The 23,442-nt window shown below is 40.1% G+C and overlaps 2 protein-coding genes across 2 annotated transcripts in view; both read right to left on the bottom strand.

Annotated features, from left to right (window-relative positions):
- Nucleotides 1–2,513: 2,513 nt before the first annotated feature.
- Nucleotides 2,514–16,706, bottom strand: HTRA4 (HtrA serine peptidase 4). Its single transcript, XM_049772709.1, has 9 exons — nt 16,226–16,706; nt 15,748–15,847; nt 14,140–14,344; nt 12,727–12,921; nt 12,318–12,350; nt 9,278–9,392; nt 8,814–8,871; nt 6,135–6,230; nt 2,514–2,679 (listed from the first exon to the last, which is right to left on the bottom strand). Exons 1-9 carry the CDS (start codon nt 16,704–16,706, stop codon nt 2,514–2,516), a joined length of 1,449 nt encoding a protein of 482 aa, XP_049628666.1.
- Nucleotides 16,707–21,241: 4,535 nt separating this feature from the next.
- The window catches only part of PLEKHA2 (pleckstrin homology domain containing A2), a 72,011-nt gene continuing 69,810 nt past the window's right edge, over nt 21,242–23,442 (bottom strand). The window contains exons 10-11 of the mRNA XM_049771866.1: nt 22,301–22,378; nt 21,242–21,904 (exon numbers count right to left, since the gene is read on the bottom strand). Of these exons, the coding sequence (XP_049627823.1) occupies nt 21,548–21,904; nt 22,301–22,378 (435 nt within the window). The 3' untranslated portion in view covers nt 21,242–21,547. The remainder of the gene's footprint in view (nt 21,905–22,300; nt 22,379–23,442) is intronic.

The following is a 23,442-nucleotide window of genomic DNA, read 5'->3' as shown; positions in this document are numbered from 1 at the left end:
TTGAATTAGGTAGAATCTTTCTACCTAAAACTTAGTATTCTTAAGTTTAGATACCCTAAGGTATAGGCTGATTAAAAAAAAAAAAAAAGATTTCATACAAGTCATTAGAATAATTCACAGTGGAATAATATGAGAAGCCTCGGCCTTAGAAAAATAGTCTCTTATAAAAGATATAATTACTGGACTTCAGATAAAGTTTACAGTGTTATTTATGAGGCCAAAGAAAAACTGAATACAGCCTGTCAAAGTAATCATTGTACTAAACAAAGCTCTCAAGGTGGGCTGTATCAGTTGGTCACGGAAAGACGTGGTGAAGCGTTCACATCCAAAATTGCTGAGAGTAAAACAAAATATCCTGAAGTATGAATGACTTTAAAAGCTTAGTCTCCATCCTTTGTAGTCTGTGTTGAAAAGAACACATCAAGTTAAAGGAGGCTTTGTGGACAAGACAATTCTGGGGCCCACCCAGAAGTGCTCAGGGGCTACTCCTAGTTCAGTGCTCAGAGGCTGCTTCTAGAGGTACTGAGCAGTAGGTGGCACCATTTGCTTCTGGGGATCAAATTGAGGGTTCTTACATATAAAGCATATGTTCCAGAACTTTAAGCTGTCTTCCCCAGCCCAAGACTCATCACAACTGATATAAAGACCATCAGTCAGATCAAAGTAACTGAATATGGCCAATCATTATGAAACAGCTTTCCGAAGAATTTCAGCTTTATTATTCCTGGTTAATATGATCAATTTATATTTATTAAGTGGTGTCAAATGTATAAAATTAAATATTCTGAAAAAAATTTTGCCTTCTGTCCCACAGTTGTATATCATATGACCTCATCTTTATTGTAAATAATAGATTCTTAATTGTAATACCTTTATTCTAAAAAAGTACTTTTTTTCACAGGGAACTCACTGGGTCATGCTGGAGTGGAGGAGGGAGATCAGAAATGCTTGGGCAAGTAGTGATTCAAAGCCCCTAGGAACATACCTGTTACCAGGCCCACACCCAGAGAGGGTTCGGGTGATCAAATTCAGGGCCTTGCACAGGCTGGGGCACTTCAGTTTCTCCATATCCTCTAAAAAAGGGTTTGTTTGTTTTTTTAATTGTTGTGGACCATGAAGAAACTCAACTCTACCACCAAAAAATAATGCACACATACATAAAATATTACATCGAATTGAAGATATTTTAAGGAAGACATACTTAAAATAATTTTTAATTCACTTACAAATCTGAAAAACAAACTGAATGTTTAAACCTTAATAATAAGATAGATATTAAAGCCTTAAGCTAGTGTTTTGTTGTTTTTTTTTTAACTTTTTTCTGGTCATGACCTGCTTCCAACCTTGTTTTCTTCTGTAACCCCAAGTCTGTTATACTAGTTGGTCTTCGTCTCCTGGTCTTGTGACATGGTCTGCCCACTCATGCAGTTTTCACCTGAGATTCCTTTGGACTATCCCAAGGACTCAGAGTGGACCATTTTGGCCCCAGCTGAGAAATTGTGTTACGCTTCAAGCTCTTCATCTCATGCTTTGTTAAAAGTCTTCTTAAGAATATTCACAAACCATCTCAAAAGCCATTTTATTTAAAAAAGAAAAACATCTTTCAAACTTTCAATCATTCACTGATAATACCAAGAAGAATAAGAAAGAAGTAAAAAGATAAAAACCAAAGTTATTGAAATACCTCTTTTATATGAAAAACCCCATCACAGAATAGCTGTTGGAGACAAGTTGCTTCCTCTCTAATGTTAACTAGAGAATATTTAATCCATACTAGTCAGTCTTACTATGACTTCCAAATGAAGTTCATCCTTTACATATTAAAAATTCTGGCCAAATCTGATACAACCTAAAAGCCTAACTGATGAAAGTAATAGTATTTAAAAATGTTTTCCTTTAATCTCTGGATTCAGACTTCTTATGTGGTAGATAAAACTTTGTATGTTTATATTTTACCTAGCTTGTAGCTACCTACAAATATTTTCAAATAATAAAGTGTCCTCTGTCAAGATTAAATTAGAAACTACCTGTTTTTCAGATAGGAATCTTTAAATGAAATTTGGGCCAAGGATGTGGCTCAGCAGAGAGCATATATCTGAAAGATGTGGTGATCTCCAACACACACACACACACACACCAAAAAAAGAAAAAAATACAGGCAGAGAGATTGTTTTCAGGTACTTGATTGTATGTAGCAGACCTGATCCACAGCACCCCATATCCCCATATGGTCCACTGAGTCTGCCAGTGTAGAGCCAGGAGTAGTCACTAAGCACCACCAGGTTTGGCCCAAAACAAAACCTAAAGCATCTTTATTAGCTCCTCGTTCTACTACTTGCTTTTTAGTGTAGCACCCCTGACCTTATGGTCCCTTATGATGTGTGTTTTGCAGCATTTATTTTTCCCCCTTTTTAAGAAAGATCTCTTAAAGCCTTCATCTTTTACACATCTTCAGTACAAATATGGTAGTATAGCTTTGGTTTGTTAAATAATTTCTCTTTAAAGTGAGATACTTAATCAATTATCTCAGGTGCAACTGTCAGGATCAAAGTTTGCCTTCCCCGATAAACCATGATGGAAAGGACATCATTGTTCTTAACAGCTTCGGTCACATCAGTTGTTGTGGTGACAGGTTGCCCGTTTATGCTGACTATTACATCATGATTTCTCAATCCAGAGCTGGGAGGGAGGGGGGAAAAAGGACCATGAAATTATAAACCTTTACTTACCTTCATCTACAATTAAATGTCTATCTCTTACAGATTTACTGTTTTGTTAGCATTAAACATTCAAACCAGAAAACAAAAAATAACCTCAATTCTTCCAAATAAAGAATTGCAAAATCATCTAGAGACAATACTCTTACTTAAACTTTATAAAACTGACAACTATATGAGATGCACATATAAAAAAAGTGTATTGTTTTAGAACAGTTTAGCTTTTTTTTTTAATTTACTTCTAACCTTTATGAACTTCAAGTCACTTTTTTGTTGTTTTTGTTGGGGGTCGGGGGACCATGCCCAGAAGTATAAGTTCAACCAGTAACTTCACTAATAACAAGTTACTTGATAAGTGAAGTGATATGGAGAGAAATTTTGAGGGTTGGGCTAAAAACAAGGGAGGTATTTAATTTTTTTAGCTCGTGTTTCTTTATTTTTTATTTACTTACCATAAAGTATAAGTTCAACCAGTAACTTCACTAATAACAAATTACTTGATAAGCAAAGTGATATGGAGAGAAATTTTGAGGGTTGGGCTAAAAACAAGGGAAGTATTTTATTTTTTTAGCTCGTGTTTCTTTATTTTTTTATTTACTTACCATAAATTACAAAGTCATTCATTATTGAATTTCAGGCATACAATATTCCACCATCAATACATTCAGCAGTTTCCATTTCACTCCATCAATGTCCCCAATTTCTGTCTCAACCCCAACCTGCTTCTATCTGTGGCAGGCACTTTTTTCTTTTATCCTATTAGTTCCTATAGTTTACAGTACTATTACTGATAGGTTATCATGCATCTCACTTTACCTTCTTTCACTACTCTGCCCTTGTCCAGAGTGACCACTTCCATCATTCATTGTCATAGTGGTCCCTTCCCTAACTTATCTCCTCCTCCCTCCAGAGTGGCAAGATTTCTACTAAGGACCAGTTCTTCTGCTCTTCATTCTCTTTTGTCTTTGGACATTATTTATTTCCCTACATGGGTTTTTTTAATAGCCCGCATGTGAGTGAGATTATTTTGTGTCTGAGAGAAGGCCTTCAGGAGAATGACTAAGACCATGTACAAAAGAGCTTAATTTGCAGTATTTTGAGGGAAAAAAAAGAAGGAAACCTGCAAGTTATTACTATATGCAAATGAACTAAATATGATTAAGATTTTAAAAAAGATAATTACCTTTTCCAACTTCCACAACTTAAATGAGGCTAAAATGCAGTTTGATCCTGAGTTTTCATACTACTGTCTCTCAGAGTAAGAATAGTAGCATTGAAGCAGCGTAATACTCAACAAAGTTTCAAATGCATGATGGCTGATTTAATTGTTTAACCCTTGGGTTAATTGACCTTTACCACAGTGCTGCTTCAGTAAAACGATATCTATTATCAAAAGACAATTGAGGCCTTAAACAAGTATATAAAACACAGTGGTGCTGTTATTACAGTCATTATGATTAGATGTAAATGGATAAAAGATCTGGGAACCAGAGCCATAGTACAGCAGGTAGAGCACTTGCCTTGCACATAGCTGACCCAGGTTCAATCACCTGTACCTTATATGGTCCCCTAAGCCCATCAGGTGTGATCCCTAAGCACAGGAGGTAGTGATCCAAAATCCAAAAGAAAAAATTTTAATTCAAATTAAATTCACTTCAGGCTAGCAGTAAATCTCACACTTTATTGTGCATACAAATCACCTGGAAATCTTGTTTAAAATGCACATTCTGATTCAGCAGTGGGGCCTGTCACACTGCATTTCTTAAAAGATCCAGAGAAGAAGCTGGGCAATAGGTCACTAGCAAAATGCCACTTTGCAAGTGTGAGTCCATGAATTTGATCACTTGTGTTGCAACTCTGAGTCAAGCTTGGTCCAGCATCTCTAACATATGAGATTTCTAACACCAGCAGACAGTATGGTCTGGGTACACAGTGCAGCTTGTGTGCAAGCTTTGCAACTAAATTACACAACCCTACAATTGCTGATGTGTAACACTGCACCTAGGAGTGTGATTCCAAAAACCACAATGTGAGAACCACAATGAGATCTAGTGAGCAGGTAGGCAAGGATTACTGAGAGCTTGCAATACCCAAGTTCTGTAACTAGGTTAGAAAGTGCTGCAGCCAAATGTGTGAACTCACAGCCAAGCATGTGTCTGACCTCCAATCATTACAACACAAAGGGAAAATGAAATTTAAAAATTCTTAAAACGTGGCAACTTTTTCTTAAAAACAAATTTTAAGGGGCCGGAGAGATGGCATGGAGGTAAAGCATTTGCCTTGCATGTAGAAGTACCGAGGTTTGAATCCCGGCATCCCATAAGGTCCCCTGAGCTTGCCAGGAACGATTTCTGAGCGTAGAGCCAGGAGTAACCCCTGAGCGCTGCTGGGTGTGACCCATAAACCAAAAAAAAAAAAAAAAAAATTTAAGTTTTTCTGAATTTCTTTTGGGTCACACCTGGTAGTACGCAGGGCTTTCATCTGGCCCTGTGTTCAGGGATCACTTCTAACAGGGCTACTGAGGCCACATGGAGTTCTAGAGAGTGAACTCAGGTCAGCTTTGTGTAAGGCAACTGCCCCACTTACTCTAGGGCTCTCCAGAAATAAGTGTTAAATTCCAGCTATTGTTAATTCTGCTAGTCTATAGCCCACTTTTTGAGTAGCAAGCATTTGGAGAGCTGAAATGAATAACTTTGGCCTTGAGCCAAAAGTTAAAAATAAAGGGTGGCAGTGGACAGGAGCTAAGAAAAGTCTCTGACAAACTGAATTTAGTAACAAGACCTAATACTTAGCTATTCAGAGTAGTACCCTATGGTTTCTTCCACCTACCAAAAAAGATTTGCCATAATATAAACAGATTGCTGAGACACTTGGAAAAAAATAAAAAACAGCAGGGAGAGGAATGCTGAAGTATGAGAAATATCCAGAAAAATAATTGTAGGACAAGTCTTTCTCGGTAATTTATTGATATTTCAAAAATGACAGTATTATCTGCTGGGGAATCTCCTTTGAAGACCTAGCCTTTGCTATAAGGAAAGTCAGTACTTCCCTCTGATACTGCCATCAAGAGTTTGCAGAGAAAAGAGTTTTCAAATACCTAAAATATGTACTTAAACTTTTTTGGGGTTTTGGCCATTCCCATATGTGCTCAGGAATTATTCCTGGCTCTACAGTAGGGCTCATTCTTGGCAGATTCAGGGGACCATAAGGATGTCGAGGATTGTTGACTAATTTAGTTGCTTCATATAATTTTAATAGATCATTTATTACATTATATCTTAAATACTTTAATGTTTTCCTATGTCACTTCCAAATTGTTTAACAGCCACTCTATTGAACCTGCAGGTCTAGATCTTCCACATGTTCACTGAAGCACCATTTAGCAAGAACAAAAATAAAGGCTAGAACATCTCTTACCTTTCAGCAGCTGTTCCTTCTATTACTTCATATACAAAAACTCCGGAACGCACATCAGGGAAATCAGGATCTTGCCTTTTCATGTCTTGGAGAAGGCTAAGATAAGTCAAAATAATTCAGCCAATCATTTGTTTGAAATCTCTCTCTTCTCTCTTGTATCTCTCTCTCTCTCTCCCTCTCTCTCTTTCTCTCTCTCTCTCTCACCTCTCTCATCTCTCACCTCTCTCGTCTCTCACCTCTCTCACATCTCTCATCTCTCCCGTCTCTCTATGAGCTTTTCTCGTAGAATCTCTAATGCTAAGATCAATATGATTTGATACCTAATTGTAGTTAAAACCCGTCCTCCAGGAAAGATACAATGGAATCTGGTCAGCGTCAGTGATGTTATCTGCCATATGACTCTCTGCCCACCCTAAGTAGGTTACTGAAGACTGACAAAAATCATTTTTTCAGAGGCCTTACAGATATATTACACATAATACATTCGATAAAGAGTTGATAACCAGATCCATAAAATACACAACTCACAAAGAAAAAAATTAGATCAGAGTCCCTATCTGGGGACAGTATGAGGCACAGATATGAGTAGGCACTGATATATGGATAGCAAAAGTGAGAATATGAAAATAAATGCAAATAAAAATAACAATGAAATATCATCTCACACCAGTGAGAATGGCACATATCCAAAAGTGGAAATAGCCAGTGTTGGGATTGTGGTGAGAAGGGAACCCTCATCCACAATTGGTGGGAATGCCATCTGGTTCAGCCTTTATGAGAAACAATATGGAGATCTCTTCAAAAAATAGGAATAGAACTAGCTAATAATCCAGCAATACCATTTTTGGGCACCTATCACCAAAAACACAAAATCATTAACTTGAAAGGATATATGCACACCTATGTTCATTGCTGCACTTAATAGAATAGCCAGGATATAAAAACAACCCAAATACCCAACTACAGATGAATGGACCAAGAAGTCTTTATATACACTAAGAACAAATTCATGCAGTTTGCAGCAACCTGGGTGAAACTAGAGAATATTATGCTGAGTGGAGTCAGTCAGAGGAAAAATCTTGACACAGAATATTTCTCTTATGTCGGACTTAAAATCATACATCAGGGGAGCAACAAAAGGCCAAAGACAATGTAATGAAAGAACTGAACCATGCAATTGAGTTGGGGAGCGTTTAGAAAAGAAGAATTAGGGAGTTTTGTGGAGGAGGAGTAAATGGTGACAGGTGTGGTATTGAAATTCTGTGCTTGAGAAATCCTAATAGAATTGTATACCACAAAATCTCTTAATTTTAATTTTTTAATCTTAATTTTTAAATTTAAAACAAAAAATAATTTAAATTTAATATATAAATTTAATTTATAACTTCCTTACCCTGCCTTTAAAATACTATTTTTGAACTCCTGGGATTTCCTTTCTAGCTAGACAGGGTGCTGTATGATTTGAGTTATTTTATAAAGATCAGATCTTTTCACTTATTTGTATTTTTATTATTCAGTATGATTAATAAATACAAGCATTAATCTTCTGATACCTGATCAAAAGCCTACAATTAGAGCAATTACTCTCTCTATAGTGCTTAAAGCTTTTTTTTTTTTTTTGTGGTTTTTGGGTCACACCCGGCAGTGCTCAGGGGTTATTCCTGGCTCCAGGCTCAGAAATTGCTCCTGGCAGGCACAGGGGACCATATGGGGCTCCGGGATTTGAACCGATGACCTCCTGCATGAAAGGCAAACGCCTTTCCTCCATGCTATCTCTCCGGCCCCGTGTGCTTAAAGCTTTTAAGGACTAATGAAAATCCTATCAAGTCCATCACAGTTTTTCTTTCCTAAAGGTGGTTTGCATTTCTTTGCCAAAACCTAAAACCATGGAACATTTCTATTACATTTACAGTGGAATAAACTACAGTGCCAAATGAACAGCTCCAAGATTAGGGCTTCTGATCTCCCCTCCCAACTCCTATGCAGCAAAAGCCTCTTGCAAAAGAAGAGAAAGATAAAATATTTAATAGTTAAAAAGAATCACCTTGTAACTTTTGACTCCCAAAAAGCCTTCACTATTAATAATAATGTTACTTAGCAGTTGATTGACCTATATTTTGTGTTTTATATATATTAAATACTGTATTATTTTTTAAGTTAGATAAAGGTATATAAAGAAAACCATAAGGAAAACAAAGTACACTTATAGTACTGTATTGTATTTATCACTGCTATAAGTCTATATCATCTGCTTATAAGAAAATCCATGTAAGTGGACCTATGCAGTTCAAACTTTTCAAACTTGTGTTCTTTCAAAGGTCTGAAAACTATAGTGAGCAATAGTTCAAGCAGAGATAGATCTTCACTCTGGGACAAATATAACAGCAATCAGAAAAAGTAATCCTTGTAGGTATCAGCCAAATAATATGGGGGATAAGGTTTGCATGTTGCTGCTAGTTCAATTCCTGGCACAACATATGTCCCTTGAGTATTACCAGCCTTTACTCCTGAGCACAGACAGAGCCAGCCTCTTAGCATCTAGTGTCGGCCGGCCCCATCTCAAAAAAAATCATCTATTTTTATTATCTGTGATCTTAAAAATCTTCAAGTCTTCTCTATTAAAATAGCCCAGCTTTGGTCTCTGAAAAACAACCCAGATATATTCAAATACATGCTTACTTCATAGTGAGTGGCAGCATTCGCAGACCCAGATACTTCCTCTGTGAAAGAACCTTTCCTGAAAAGGAAATTTATAATTTAATGAGTTATCATTTATAAATGTATAATTTGTCATTACTAATAACAAATGTCTTTTCATTAGAATTTAAGACATGAGGGTCCCAGGATATCTTTCGGTGATAGCTGCATTTTCAAGAGGCTGACAGCTTCAAACAATCTTTATCATCAACACAGACACCCATCTCCAGCCATTGGGTCCCTTTCTATAAGAGTTCAACTCAGAACTTTCTAAGCTTCTCACATGCCTACTTTTTTGCCTCATCCCCCAATATTGCCACCCAAACTACTGTAATAGGAGCTAGGTACCAGTGGATCAGTGGTCTATAGAATTGGAATTATTATCTTCACAATAAATTGAATGTTCTTGAAAAACATGAAGAAAGAAAAACACCCTAACTCTTTACCTTTCACCTGACGCTCATGGTATTCTGCCAGGAACTGTCTAATTCTGTCAGATGGAATTGCAAAGGAGATTCCTGCAGTCACTTTCAATGTATTTATGCCAATCACATCACCATCCTAGAAAGAGAAGCAAGAAATAACCAAGTTATGCAAATAGAACAAGTGAAGGAGTGAAGCTTGTCACTTAGGACCATAATACACAGAAACTAGAGGATATTAAAACTTCCAGAGGGAGAAATGGGTGTTGGCAGTAGAGTGACTCATGTAGTTGTATATCCAAGAAGACTGGGGGGAAAAAATATACATATATATTCTCAGTGTTTTATATATAAATATATATTATATATATAAATATATATTTTATATATAAATAAATATAATAATAAATATAAATATATTATATATATAAATATATATAAAACACTGAGAATTTTTAACCTAATTACTCTTAAACCTAACTTCTTGTTGTTTGGTTTGGGGGCCATACCCAGTGGTGATTATATACAACTCTGGGCTCTATACTGTTTTGTTCCACTGAACTCTGGAAACCATGAAGTGCAGGAATTAAACCACCAATCGTGCATGTACAGCATGCACTCAATCACTTGATCTGTCCATAGGAGTTTTGGTGTTTAATTTTTTATCCATACCTGGCAGTTTTCATGTTCTCAATTGATCAGCGGTCACTCCTGCTTGTGCTTGAGGACCCATGTAGTGCTGGGAACTGAATCTAATTTTAACTGTGGTTTAAAAAAACTGATTTTTAAAATGAACCATGGGGCAATAATTCAAAATGCTGGACTATACACAGGAGGCTGGGGTTCAAATCCCAGTAATGTACAATTCCAGAGTAGTTTTTAAGTGACCGCTAGTTCTGAGCCAGAAATTACCCCAGAACCCTGAGTAATGTAACCCCAGTTAAATAAGGAAAAGTGAGCATGGTTACAAAAATGGTACTACTTAAGATGCTTATTTTACATGGGGCCAACCCCATTTTCATTTCTTGGCAATTATGGTCCTCCAGATATCACTGGTTGCCGACTGAGAGGACCCTGATCACTGCTAGAGTGGCCTGACTGACCCCCCAGAACCACAAGACTCCAGTACCCTAAAGTCCTCACATTAAATCACTGACCTGCTTGGCCAAGAATCCCAAGTAAGGACTCCTAAGAGCCCCCTGCCCAGACACACATAAAAAAAGAGAAAACAAATAAGTAATTGTTTTAAAAATAGTAATGTTATTTATTCAAGAGTGCTGTGGATAGGGCCAGAGAGATAACACAGTGGTGTTTGCCTTGCAAGCAGCTAACCCAGGACCTAAGGTGGTTGGTTCGAATCCTGGTGTCCCATAAGGTCCTCCGTGCCTGCCAGGGGCTATTTCTGAGCAGATAGCCAGGAGTAATCCCTGAGCACCACCGGGTGTGGCCCAAAAACCAAAATTAAAAAAAAAAGTGCTGTGGGGTGACCATAATAAAAAGAAAAATCTCTAAGAAGTTATTTATAATGATGTGTGAAAATCATTGAGAAATTTGATACATATACATTAGAAATATATATTAGTAAATTAATGAATAGATTTTATCCAAGATATTTCCTGGTTTAAAAAGGTGACTACCACAACTGAAAAAATTGAGCACCGTGGCCAGTGAGTACATATGTCCCACAGCAGTCCCCCCAGAGAGTACCACAGCTATATCTTGTATACCTCAAGTAAGATTATGACCCTTGGAGAGAAGGTGTGTGAGTAAGCAGTGTAACTAAAGGAGTGCAAAGCTTAAAGGTCAAATGTGCAAGCAAAGCAATTGATACACAACCCCTGACGTACACCACAGCTAAAAAATGTTCAGACACCACAGCCAGACATATGTGCAACCCCTGGTCCTCACAACCACAAAGGAAGGAAGGTTACAAAAGACACTTCTGACTGTTAAAATATAGATTTTAATTCTATAGGCCTTGGAGTATGGCCTGAAATCAGCATTTCATCTGGTAAATCCATTGCCTAATGGAAACTGCAAACAATAGGTTGCTCAATAATTCACACACAATTTATTCTCTTGTAAGAAAATGTAATATGTGGGGGCCGGGAAGGTGGCGCTAGAGATAAGGTGTCTGCCTTGTAAGCTCTACCAACGAACAGACCGAGGTTCGATCCCCCGGTGTCCCATATGGTCCCCCCAAGCCAGGGGCGATTTCTGAGCACATAGCCAGGAGTAACCCCTGAGCATCAAACGGGTGTGGCCCAAAAACCAAAAAAAAAAAAAAAAAAGAAAATGTAATATGTGAAAAGAAACCAAACATTATCAACTCGGGGGACTCAGAGCATGAAAGTGTGCTAAATAGAATTATACTCTTAGATTTTTCCATGTATTTGCAAAATTCATGGCATTTTCTAGAAATGGAAAAATTAGTAAAATTTAAAAATTAAACACATGAGAGAGCCATGATTTTTTTTTTAATCTTGGCTTTTTGGTCTGGGACCAAAGAGATAGCTTAGTGAGGTGAGACATGCTTTAGTCTACCAGAAACCCAAGTTTGATCTCCAGCAAAACCCTGGTTTGATCTCCACCTGCCAGACAGAACCCCTACGCACTGAGTGAGAAGTGGCATCCAAGCCCCTCTGAGCATGGCTCCAAAAGGAAAAAATACATAAAATTAGCATTTTTGGATGAGAGAAAGTTCTTGATTTGCAACAATAATGATTCTTCAAAATATATACTTAACATGACATTGTTGGCTATTTGATAAGTATTTTAGTTTAGTATCTGAATTATGGTTAACTAATGAAAAATAGAAAGCCTGTTAAAATGATATAAGTAAGTGAATTCAAGTAAACTCTAGGTCCCTTCATTGTACATCTTCTATACCAGGATGTTAAAGCCATCATAGATTGTTTTTCTCCTAACCATTTACTAATGTATGATTCAATGAGAGAAAAAGTTACACATTTCTCTACAAAAGCTGTAGCCAAATATAGCCTTATGGAATTTGTAGTGTTTGAAGATCAGGAAGATATAAGAAACATAAAAAGCGGCTACTTACCAAGTTCACCAGAGGCCCCCCAGAATTCCCGTGCTGAAAACAATTTGGAAAAAAAATTCCATTATTATTCTTGTCAGTTTTAAATAGTTCTTAAAACAAGTGCTTTAGGAAAATCCCCCTATTTTTCCAAGGCAGATCATTTTGTACCTACCCCCTATTGTCACTAACACTGAAATCAGTGCAAGAAAATAACAGCAAAGGAACAAACCCCCCTTTTACCATAGTGATGATTACAATGTCCCACCCTAAGAAAACATGTGATAATATGGATGCCAACTGTCACATCAAAACAAACTGAAATCTAAGGTGGCATTCTGTCCCTTTTTTGAGTTTCCAGCTGGACCTCCCCAAAAGACCAAAAGGTTCTCACTCTGCTGCATCTCAGATGGCTCTAAAATCAGTGGCTTACATTAATGATGGCATCAGTCTGGATATAGTCCATGTCTGAATTCTTCAGCCCCAGTTCTTTGCCCCCTCGCTGTGTAGTGCTGACAATTCCTGCAGTCACTGTGTTCTGCAGAGAAAATGGGCTGCCCAAGGCCACCACAAACTCTCCAGCCCGCAGGTCAGATGAGCTTCCGAGCAGCAATACAGGAAGTTCAGTCTGCACATAGGCAAAGAGGGATAGGTAGGGCAAAATATAAGAACAATTTAAGAGTAGAACCAATCATCATTCATCTATAATATACATACAACATGCTGTATATTATTTTTGCACTTGTAATCCAAGAAACACCCACTCAGATAGGTCATGTTTCTTACGTGTCTTCCTCAAATCCCAACTATCAACAAACTCGTTAAGATATCAAGATCCAGCCCGGATCAATAGCACAGAGCAATAAGGCATTTGCCTTGCATGTGGCCAACACAGGACTGACCCTAGTTCAAATCCAGGCATCCCCCAAAATCCCCCAAGCCTGCCAAGAGTGACTTAAGAGCACAGAGCCAGGAGTAATCCCTGAGCACTGATGGTGTGACCCAAAAATAAACAAAAAAAGTAATTTCCATGAAGAAAATTTAGGTTATAGAGAGGATCTTGATATCTTTTTGTTTGTTTTTGGTTCACATCCAACAGCACTTAAGAGTTCCTCCTGGCAGGCTCGGGGACCATATGGGTGCTGGGAATTGAACCACCATCAGTTCTGGGTCAGTCACATGTAAGGCAAATGCCCTACTGCTTTGCTAGCTCTCAGGCCCCTGGAAATTACTTTTAATTATGCCGAATGTGAAGGAACTGATGAACATGAGCAATTCACTCAGCTCCATTCTAGCCCAATGTTCACAGAGTCTGTAAACTCATCCAGACCCATGCTTTTTGTACATTAATATGCACACTAGTCACATAGCTGAGTAAAAGGAAGATTCTGATTCAGAAAAATATAATATCTGGGTAGGGTCTGAATTTCTAAAAATAGATGATTTTGATGCTGCTGGTAGATAGACAATACTTTGCATGGCAATGTACATTCTCTCTCTCTCTCTTTCTCTCTCTCTCTAGCTTTAAATCTACTGAAAATATTCCTGATATTCTAAGACTAGCAGAGAAATAAGTTTCCTTGAAGAAGGTGGCAAAGATAAAAGTTCATATATATATATATATATATATATATATATATATATTAATAGAATTGTTAGGGATGCACAGCTACATGTAGAAGAAAACAAAAGTGGGAATGAAGAGCAGAAAAAAAAGTACATAGAAAAGATCATATAATGAGCAGAACACATGTAATGTGATAGTGAAATGGAGAAAAATAAATATCAAATGGCTAAATAAAAAAATCCCAACTGCGCTGATTAAATTTGGCCTTCCCATACTTACTTTTGGCTCAATCTTGATCAGTGCAAGATCCAATTTATGGTCAATGTCCTTAACCGTGGCTTCATACTGAACCCCATTTTGGAGCTCCACCTGGATCCGCTGCCGGTTGGTGAGAACATGGGCATTGGTAACAATGAGCCCATCCTCAGATATTATGAACCCAGAGCCACTGGACACAGGAATGTCCTTGCCACTAAGAGGTGACCTGTTTCAGCAAGCCAATCGCATAAGCAAAGAGCAGAAAAATCAAAGGCTTCACCACCACATTCTGAAAACAGTGGGCCATCATGGTTTTAAACTTAACCTCCACATTTTAGTTTGACACTTGGCTGTTTTTCTGTGCCTGTGTTTCCATGATCTCTACTATTATCATCTACTATCCTCACCGTCCTCTCATCATTTTTGTGGACTTAAACGAAGGCTGATTATTTGTCTCCTTGTGAACAACATACACTTCCTCAGAGCTAAAAGAGCCTAAGCTAATCACAGTACCTCAGGGAAAAGTGAACCTCTGCTCCATATTGAAACCCAGAAGAGAATAAGTCTAAGCAATCTGCTTTTTGCTTTAGATCCACTACTAATTGGCCTTATGACACAGGACAAATTATTTTGTTTGTTGCCATACAAACCAGAAAGTTGGGCTAGCCCATGCTCAAGATGCTTTGTAATTGTGTGTGTGCATATGTGAGCGCTTGTGCATGGAGGAAAGTTAATCTGACAGAAGCCAAAAAGAGAATTCAGTGGACTGCTTGGTGCAGTCCAGGGCGTTTCTGGGCCAGCGGGTAAGGTGTTTGCTTGCCTTGCATGTGACCTGACTCGAGTTCAATCCCTGGCAGTACCTATGCAACCAGGAGTGAACAGGAGTCAGCCATTGGCATATCAGGGTAGGGCAAAACAAAACAAAACAAAAATTTTCAGGTGATTTCTAAGCATTAATAGGAATGATCCCAAAAATTCTGAGAAAAGAGGTTAATTATATGGTGAAGCTATTATGGACTTTAGTAAATTTAATATAGGTTAATTATAATTCTATTTATAATGACACGCACCTGAAATCATACAACGTAGTTGGTTTTTGTTGTTCGTTTTTAATTCAGAGCTAAAATTTTGTATAAAGTATGCCTTCTGGCTCTTGCACCTGACATTAAATATTACCGGTGGGATACGACGAGCCTCGGGGAGAAACCCAGGGCGCTTGAGAAACCTGGTCACTAGACTTGCCTACGTTTGGAAGTTCTGCCTCTTCTGTTCTTCTGTTCTTTGGTGCCGGGGCCGGTGAGGCGGCGCTAGAGGTAAGCACCTTGCAAGCGCTCGCGAAGGAAGGACCGTGGTTGCGGTTTGTCCCATATGGTCCTCCCAAGCCAGGGGCAATTTCTGAGCGCTTAGCCAGGAGTAACCCCTGAGCATCAAACCGGTGTGCCCCTTCCCCACCACCCCCCCCCCCAAAAAAAAAGATCAAGTGCTTCAGCCTCTTGATCTCTTCTTCCCTCTGGTTAATTTGTGGCTATCTGACTAATTTGTGGCTAACTGAATGGCGCTTCTAGAACAGGGCAAAGGCGCCCTGGAAAGGCCCTCGGAGTTTGCTGCCACGCTCCTCCTTTGTTTTACCTGCGGAACAGCTGCAAATGCACCACAGACGGTGCCACCTTCTCCACCACGTCGGCGATGAAGTTGAATTTGCTCCGGAGCCGGCCCGCGCTTCGGGTGCCTAGGAAGAAATGTTCCTTTCTCGGCGTCGGCACCATCCCGGTGCCTGCCCATGTCAGGCTTTGGGTCTCCTCCCTCCATTTCCTTTCCTCCTCCTCCTAGGTTCCCCGCATTCCAGCCAGGACCAGAACCACCTTCCCGACTAATGGCAGCAAAAACCGTACTAAAGAAAGACGGAACTCGTGGGACGAACCCAAGGGGCGAAACTCCGTGGCCGGGCCCAGAGACACTTTGCCCAGGAAAGGAAGGGCCGGGGAACTGCGAGTTGACCATCTGAAGTGAACCGCACTGGGCAGAGGCCGCGGTCAAGGCTGGCACGCCACTCTCCTCAAGTGCCAGCAGGGCTTTGGGGAGCGCAACGCCCCCCACCCCAACTCACTTGGGTCCTCGCAGTTCCCCTTCAGCACCGGCACGGCCGGCTGCGCGCCCCGGAGGCGCGCGGCGCGGTTCTCGGCGCGGAGCGCACACAGGCTGGGGTAGGTGCGCCCGTCGCTGCCGCACACCGCCACCCCTGCCGCGGGACAGCCGCAGGTGCCGAACCAGGTGCCTCCGTGGAGCTGGGGACGGCGTGAGGAGCCGCACTGCAGCCCCGGGGCGCAGGGCCGCCCGAGGGCCCCGCCGCAGGCTTCCCCCTCCGCAGCCGGGCAGAGTCGGCAGCAGCTGCAGCGGTCGAGCACCGGCAACGCTCCGGCCGAGCAGCTGGGGACCGGAGGGCAGCGCGTGGGCTCGCAGACCGCGGGGCAGGGCAGCGAGGGTCGGGGCCGCCTCGCCTCTGCCCTGGGCACAGCCACTAGACACAGCAGCGAGCACAGCAAAAGCAACTGTAGGCGCCCCACTGGCCGCAGCCAAGGTCTAGCCATCCTGCCTTCTCCACCTGCACCTCCCCAGTTCCTTGCCCGCGACCCCAAAACCTCCAGAGGAAGCACCACTTTCTCCGGACTAGGGTGGGTGTTGTCTCCACCAACCGCCAGATTTTAAGGGGCAAATCTAGCCGACCTCACCCCCATCCCACCACGCCCCACCCATCCTAGGCTGGGTCAACCCCCTGGCAACTCCAGAAGGCCCTCTTCCAGCTGTGAGCCGGGATAGGTTCTAGATTGGTCCAATAAAACCAATATTGAGGCAGAGTGACCACCCAGGCATGGACAGAAAGTGTTAGGGAAAAACACCCTATTTCAGTACTTCACAAGGTTTGAGTACAAAACAAGCAACAGAAATAGTTTCAGAGATTTTATTTTTGCCAATTACATCACATTAAACGAGAAGCATAACAGTTTCCATGCACTCAGCTCCTTCGCGTACAGCCAGAGCATTTCACAGCTGAAATATATTGGTTCAAAACAAAGTCATGCCACACCTAAGAAGCAGCAGGGAAGGGGTCAAACAGTTATGTTTTTGCCAAATCTTTGCTTTACTGAAGGTCTACCTAGCATGACTGACTTAGTAATCAACTGATGCAGGCAATAACATAGAGAAAAAGAAATGGGAGTGACTCTCGTAGAAGAAATTTAATAATTTTGTTCTATTTTCTCACAGGGGCAACGTTTATTTTAAAAAAATTAAAAATCTGATCTAGAAAAGTCAATTTCCAAAATGCTGTTGGCTCCATAAAATGGTTTATTGGGCTAATCATGGAGACAAAAACCAAATCACCTTCTGAATCTGCTGTTTATTTATTGAATCCTTTTAGCCCATAATGTAGAACATTCTTAAATTAGGGAGGAAATTAATTCCTTCTAAGAACCTTAAACACACTTTTTCCTGTGTGAACTCAACATTCTTTTAGAAAACAAATGTGTAATTTAACTACAGTGACCTGCTGTCACTCACTTCACCCTACAGCACTTTACACCTTAGTACTCTTAAGTCTCAAAGAATGCAGAAGTCCATACAAACTGTTTACTATTAACATGGGTGAGCAAAACATTCAAAGCTTTCCCCAAATATAAATGGTAAATAACTGTTACCTGAAATATTTTTATACATCTCAACTTTCTGATTTGATTCATTTAGTTGTCCAGATTCTTTCCCTTACATCTTGACTCATAAGACTTGTAAAGTCTCAACACAATTCAGTGAATTTTATTCCATATAGAAATGTGGTGCCTTATTTGGTTCTTTTATGTATTTGTTTGGGGGTGGGTCACACCCAGGGACACTCAGGGATTACTTCTGGCTCTGCGCTCAAAAGTCACTTCTTGCAGACTGGGGGGACCACATGGGATGCTGGGATTTGAACTGGGGTCCATCCTGGGTTGGCTGCATGCAAGGCAAATGCCTTACCGCTGTGCTATTGCTCCAGCCCCTGGTTTTCTTATTTTAAAAGCCAGATTTATTTCAGAACCTATATACTTACCTACTAACCTATACTGTATGTATCCATACCATTTTTCCATTTGATTCCATTTTATATAAAATCAAATTCTTTGGCCAATTCTTCAGTCTTTGGTTCACACATCTCTAATGTCATTAAAAGATGGTGAGGTGAAATTAAGAAATAGGGACAGAAAAGGAATCCTGAAATATGGTTGGAGAGTGGGAATGCTTTTATAGTTCATTGAAGATTATATATGCCTGGTGCTAAAACTAACTCCCAAGTATTTGCAACTACAGTTCTAGTTTTCCCTCCATCATGATAAAGCAACCTGGATCTACAAGTATATTTAATTTATAACATTTTCAGGCATGATTGATAAGAGATAAAGGTATTTTCCTTGCATGTGACCAACCCCAGTTCAATCTTTTGCAATACATATGATCCCTGAGCACAGAACCAGGAATAAGCCCCGAGCATTGCTGGGTGTGGCACAAAAGTTAAAAAAAAAAAAATCAATGTTTCTTACTGAATAAGAAACATTCATTGACTATAATGAACCAATTAACTTTTTTAGCAGTAGTGATTCTCATTGTTTACTTTAAGATGTAACTCAAGAGGTATAGCACATGCTTTGCATGTATGAGGCTCTGCTGGATTTAGTTCCTGAGTGGGAGATAAGGAGAGTGGAATGCAAGGAGAAAGAGAGGGAAAGAGTGGGGAGGGAGGGAGGGAGGGAGGGAGGGAGGGAGGGAGGGAGGGAGGGAGGGAGGGAGGGAGAGAAATGAGAGGAGTAAGAGATGAGAAAGAGAAATAGAGAGGGACAGAAGATGTGGGAGTAAGGCAGGTGAGAGGATGGGCAGTTTTTCTATTAATGAGACTATAGAACATACTTGCAGAGTTCAAGTTGCTCTACCACTAGCCCTTCAGTGTTATTTTCATAACTGAAATACCAAAATATTACATTTTTCCTAAGGAATGTTTTATGTGACAGCAAAAGTTTCTCATTTAGTTTTATTCATTCATTTCTTGCTACTTTTTTCTTTGATCTAGCCAAAGAATTTCTTGATGAAAAACTGAGGAGTTTAAGAATTTGGAATAATTCCTTAAAATCAAACTTCTTTAAATATGTTGTAATAGCTGTAATTTGTAGTAAATAAAGGATTTCTAAGGACAAAGTCTACAAAAGACAGAGAAAGAAGAGAGAAACCTAATAATAAATTGCCTTTATAATTTTTAGGTTTGGGGGCCACATCAAACAGTAATTAGGAGCTACTCCTTCTTCAGTGTTTCAAGGTCACCCTGTAGGTTCTGAGGGAAGGGGGAACCATAAGGTGCCAGGATCTGGGCCTACAATGAGACTACCCAGTGCTCCAGTCTGTTGAGCTGTCTTTTCAACCCCGATTTGGATACCAGGACCGTTAGACTAAACTTAATTTAAGTGAAGTTTCCTTACTAGTCAAGAAAACTTCTCAATATAACACTGAGTTCAAAGAAACTAAAGTTTAAAAACAGTGGAAGATTTCCTTCACTCAAATAATTTAAATTTTTTGGTCACCTAGCTTTATCTCTGCCTTTTATTTGGCCCCAAGCAGGGGATAGGATTGACTTAGATTAAAAAACAAACAACAAAAAATACCAAACTTCTTATTCTTCCTGTAGTCTTTAACTTTTAATTAAAAGTACAGTTGGCGGGGCCGGGCGGTGGCGCTCGAGGTAAGGTGCCTGCCTTACCTGCGCTAGCCTAGGAGACGGACCGCGGTTCGATCCCCCGGCGTCCCATATGGTCCCCCAAGCCAGGAGCGACTTCTGAGCGCATAGCCAGGAGTAACCCCTGAGCGTCACCGGGTGTGGCCCAAAAACCAAAAAAAAAAAAAAAAAAAAGTACAGTTGGCTTATCTAAGAAAAGTTATAAAGAGAATAGGCCATGTTCTCTAGCCCTTTATGGAACATTGAAAGTTCCTGATATAAATTAAGACAAATTCTCTCACAAATTAGACAAATTTTCTTGAAAACTGTATCTTATTGTCAAATGAAAGAAAATAAATGCCCTAAGATTCAGCAGGTAAATGAGATCTTCTTGGATGTTCCTTCTGTGAAATTTCTAATCAGCAATGTATAGCTTCTAAATTCATGTTTCATATTTTATAATTCATGTTTCATGTTTTATATTTTATTAAAAATAAAAATATCTCAATATCTTTGTGTGTGACATTTGTATCTCTTCACTGTTAAGTACGCAAAGCCTCATCATATTACTAGGTTTGATCATGCAAGTATACAAATTTTCCCTTAAAGGACAATACAAAGAATAGGAAAAAAGTTGACAAGAGCATACAACATATAGTACTTAAAGTAAGAATAATATTGGCTAATAAGACTAATACAAACTGTGAAAAAAGGATTCAGAAAAGTCTGTCTTTGCTAAAACAGACCTCTTTTCCTATTTGGAAAATAAAAGGATCAAATGGGCCTTAGCCAAATGAACTATAATCCTTTTTCTAATGCCTGCTTTAAAGAAAATCTAATACTCTAAAATAAAATAGACATTCCATCTATCACATTACGCACTCTCACACACACTTACCAACTCTCTACATATTCCAAATACACTTTTCTAGGATAATGTGTTCTGTGGTAAACAATCGTAACACTAAACACAAGTAAACCTATCACTGGTGCTGACCCAGACACTGGGTGGGCTGGTTTGACAGTGTTAGGAATCAAAAACATCTAAAAGGGAACAGAGATTCCCAAATGGGCTTATGCTTTGGAGTTGAATTATAACTTATATGTTTCAAGAAGTCTTTATGTCTTTTCCTATGGAAGGTAGCAGAGAGATTCTGTCTTCTAAGGTAGGGCGAATTTCCAAGGGCTACCCACAAGCTCCCACATTTTAACACCTCTCCTCAGAATAAATCCCAGGTAAATTGGAGCCTAAATCTTTTTCCACCCTGGTCTCCTTCCAGCAGAATCACTCTCCTAATTCAGGGTCAAACTTCAGCCACTGCAGAGAAATAGGATAAAATAGGATCTAAACTGATGACTGTCCTATGCTTTCTTGTCTGGTCCCACAAGAAACTGAAACAAGGACAAGAAAATAAAACTTGGACTCCTAACTTCCTCTCAGCAGGAAGAGTTGGGAACAGTCCATTAAGGGGCAACCTACTCTCCACTAGCATGTCTATCGGTCTAACCCAGTGAATTCTCCAAAGCAAATACACTGTGCCGGTATTCTAGAAAGTAAAAATCCAGCTAGGTGGGCCCCTCCAAGCTCCACAGGAATACGAGTGCCATAAAGGCTAGCGACTGTCTTCCAACAAGTGAAGGAAGTGAATCTTGGCCTCCTTGCCTTGCCATCTACCCCTGACCCCGGAACTAAATTCGTCACACATCAGAGGTTCGTATGTTTTCATCATCCAGGTTGAAGATAAATGGTTTCTCCTTGGATTGAGGAGGTTCGGATCTGTGCCTTATCCGGGAACTGGGGAGCAGCTGGGTGCTCTCCCCAAGAGAAGATGTGAACAAAGAGTCTTCAGGACTCTCTTCAGCTGGAAGCAGCTTTTCTTCAGCTTGAGGGACAGGTGTCCAGGGCTGCCATGAAGAGGCCACAGAAGGGGCTTTGCAGAGAGCTTTTTTCTCTTCTCCAGGTGGTCTTCCTCTGCACAAGAGAGAGTTGGGTCCCCCTGATAGGTTGGAGGATCCAGAACGAGTCCAAGAAATGGACCGAGAAAAGGAGATTTCCTACCAAAATAAGGCAGATGGGAAAGAGAGAGAGAGAGAAGGGCCAGTAAGAACTTTCTCAACACTGTATTCCCAAACCCAGGAAAACGTAGCCACCTAAGATCATCACTTGCTAGGTTCAGAGACACTTCTCTAGAACCAAATATATCCCACAGAATTCAATCCAAGATGGATACAAATCTGTCTGAGAGTCACACATACGACATAGAAATCTTGTTTCTCTATCCAACCCCATCTCACCTCCTCCTAACCAAAAGTAAATAAACGAGATAGCCTGGGGCTTTGGTGTCATCAGAGAGTAGGCAAATTGCCTACAACACCAAATAAATCATGCCCACTTGAGGAGAGTTTGTCTCTAAGTGACAGCAAGTATACAACAGAAAGGAAGTGACTTACTCTGGGGTGGCATTTGAGGGCCTGAACAGCTGCTCCAATCGCCTTAATCCAGCTGTGCATGTCTTCTGGACTGTCTGCCTGTAAAACACCCACAGTACTTACAGAGCAGTTTTTGACACTATGATTTCAATTTTTAAGTCTCTGAGTCAACTTTAAGTTCATAAGATCATCCATTACAACTATAAGGACTCTCAGAAGCCATCCAGTCCAGAGGATTTCAGGCTTTTAAGGACATTTCTCACTTCATAATCTTATTTTTCCCAGTATATAAAACATAACAAAAAGAAACTTCTTGGGGCCAGAGCATTAGAACAGCAGGTAGAACATTTGCCTTTTCCATGGCTGACCTGGGTTTGATCCCCGGCATCCCATATGGTCCCCCAAACCCACCAGGAGAGATTCCTGAGCGCAGAGCCAGAAGTAACCCCTGAGCACCTCTGAGTATGGGCCAAAAGCAACCCAAAAACCCCAAAAAGCAAAAAGAAACCTCTTCAGGATGACTAAGTTTATAAGGAAGGAGAGAGCATGAAGGTCTGCTCCATACTGAAATCCTTCATCCCTACTCTGAAACACAACCAAAATATTCTTGCTTCTTGTTTCAAAAAAAAAAAAAAAAGAAAACAGAGGGATCAAAAAAACAGCAAATTCCCTGCATGCACTCAACTCTAATTTGATCCCCAGTACCACAGGTTTCCCTGAGCATTACTAAAGGAAGGTCCTCACCACCACCACCAGCACCACAGTGTGGCCTGAAGCCCCCCCATGCAAGCACTGACAGAATGGTCTGGTAATATCCAGCATCACAGGAGGTTACATGGACCCTTGCAATAAACCACTGCCTTGGCAGACCAAGCGTCCCGGATAGGGATCCCCTGCCCCACAAAACAAACAGATCTAGAAGACCAAAGTCCAAGGTTTTTGAATGGTGTTGACTTCTGTTCTCCTGACTTTCATTGCAGTCATCTTTGTACTGCAGCTCAATCTGAACAAAATAATCCCTTTCCACTCTAGTCCTAAATCCAAATCCTTTTCAAATCCTTCTAGGTACAGCTTTTCCCAAAGCATAAACTACTCAGTCTATCTTGACCTCCCTCCCATTCAGGCCTATCAGCTATCTTGATATATATATCAGCTATCTATCT

Source organism: Suncus etruscus, chromosome 4 (assembly GCF_024139225.1).
Source record: "Suncus etruscus isolate mSunEtr1 chromosome 4, mSunEtr1.pri.cur, whole genome shotgun sequence".
Taxonomy (NCBI): domain Eukaryota; kingdom Metazoa; phylum Chordata; class Mammalia; order Eulipotyphla; family Soricidae; genus Suncus; species Suncus etruscus.
This window is presented reverse-complemented; position numbering and strand designations above follow the sequence as displayed.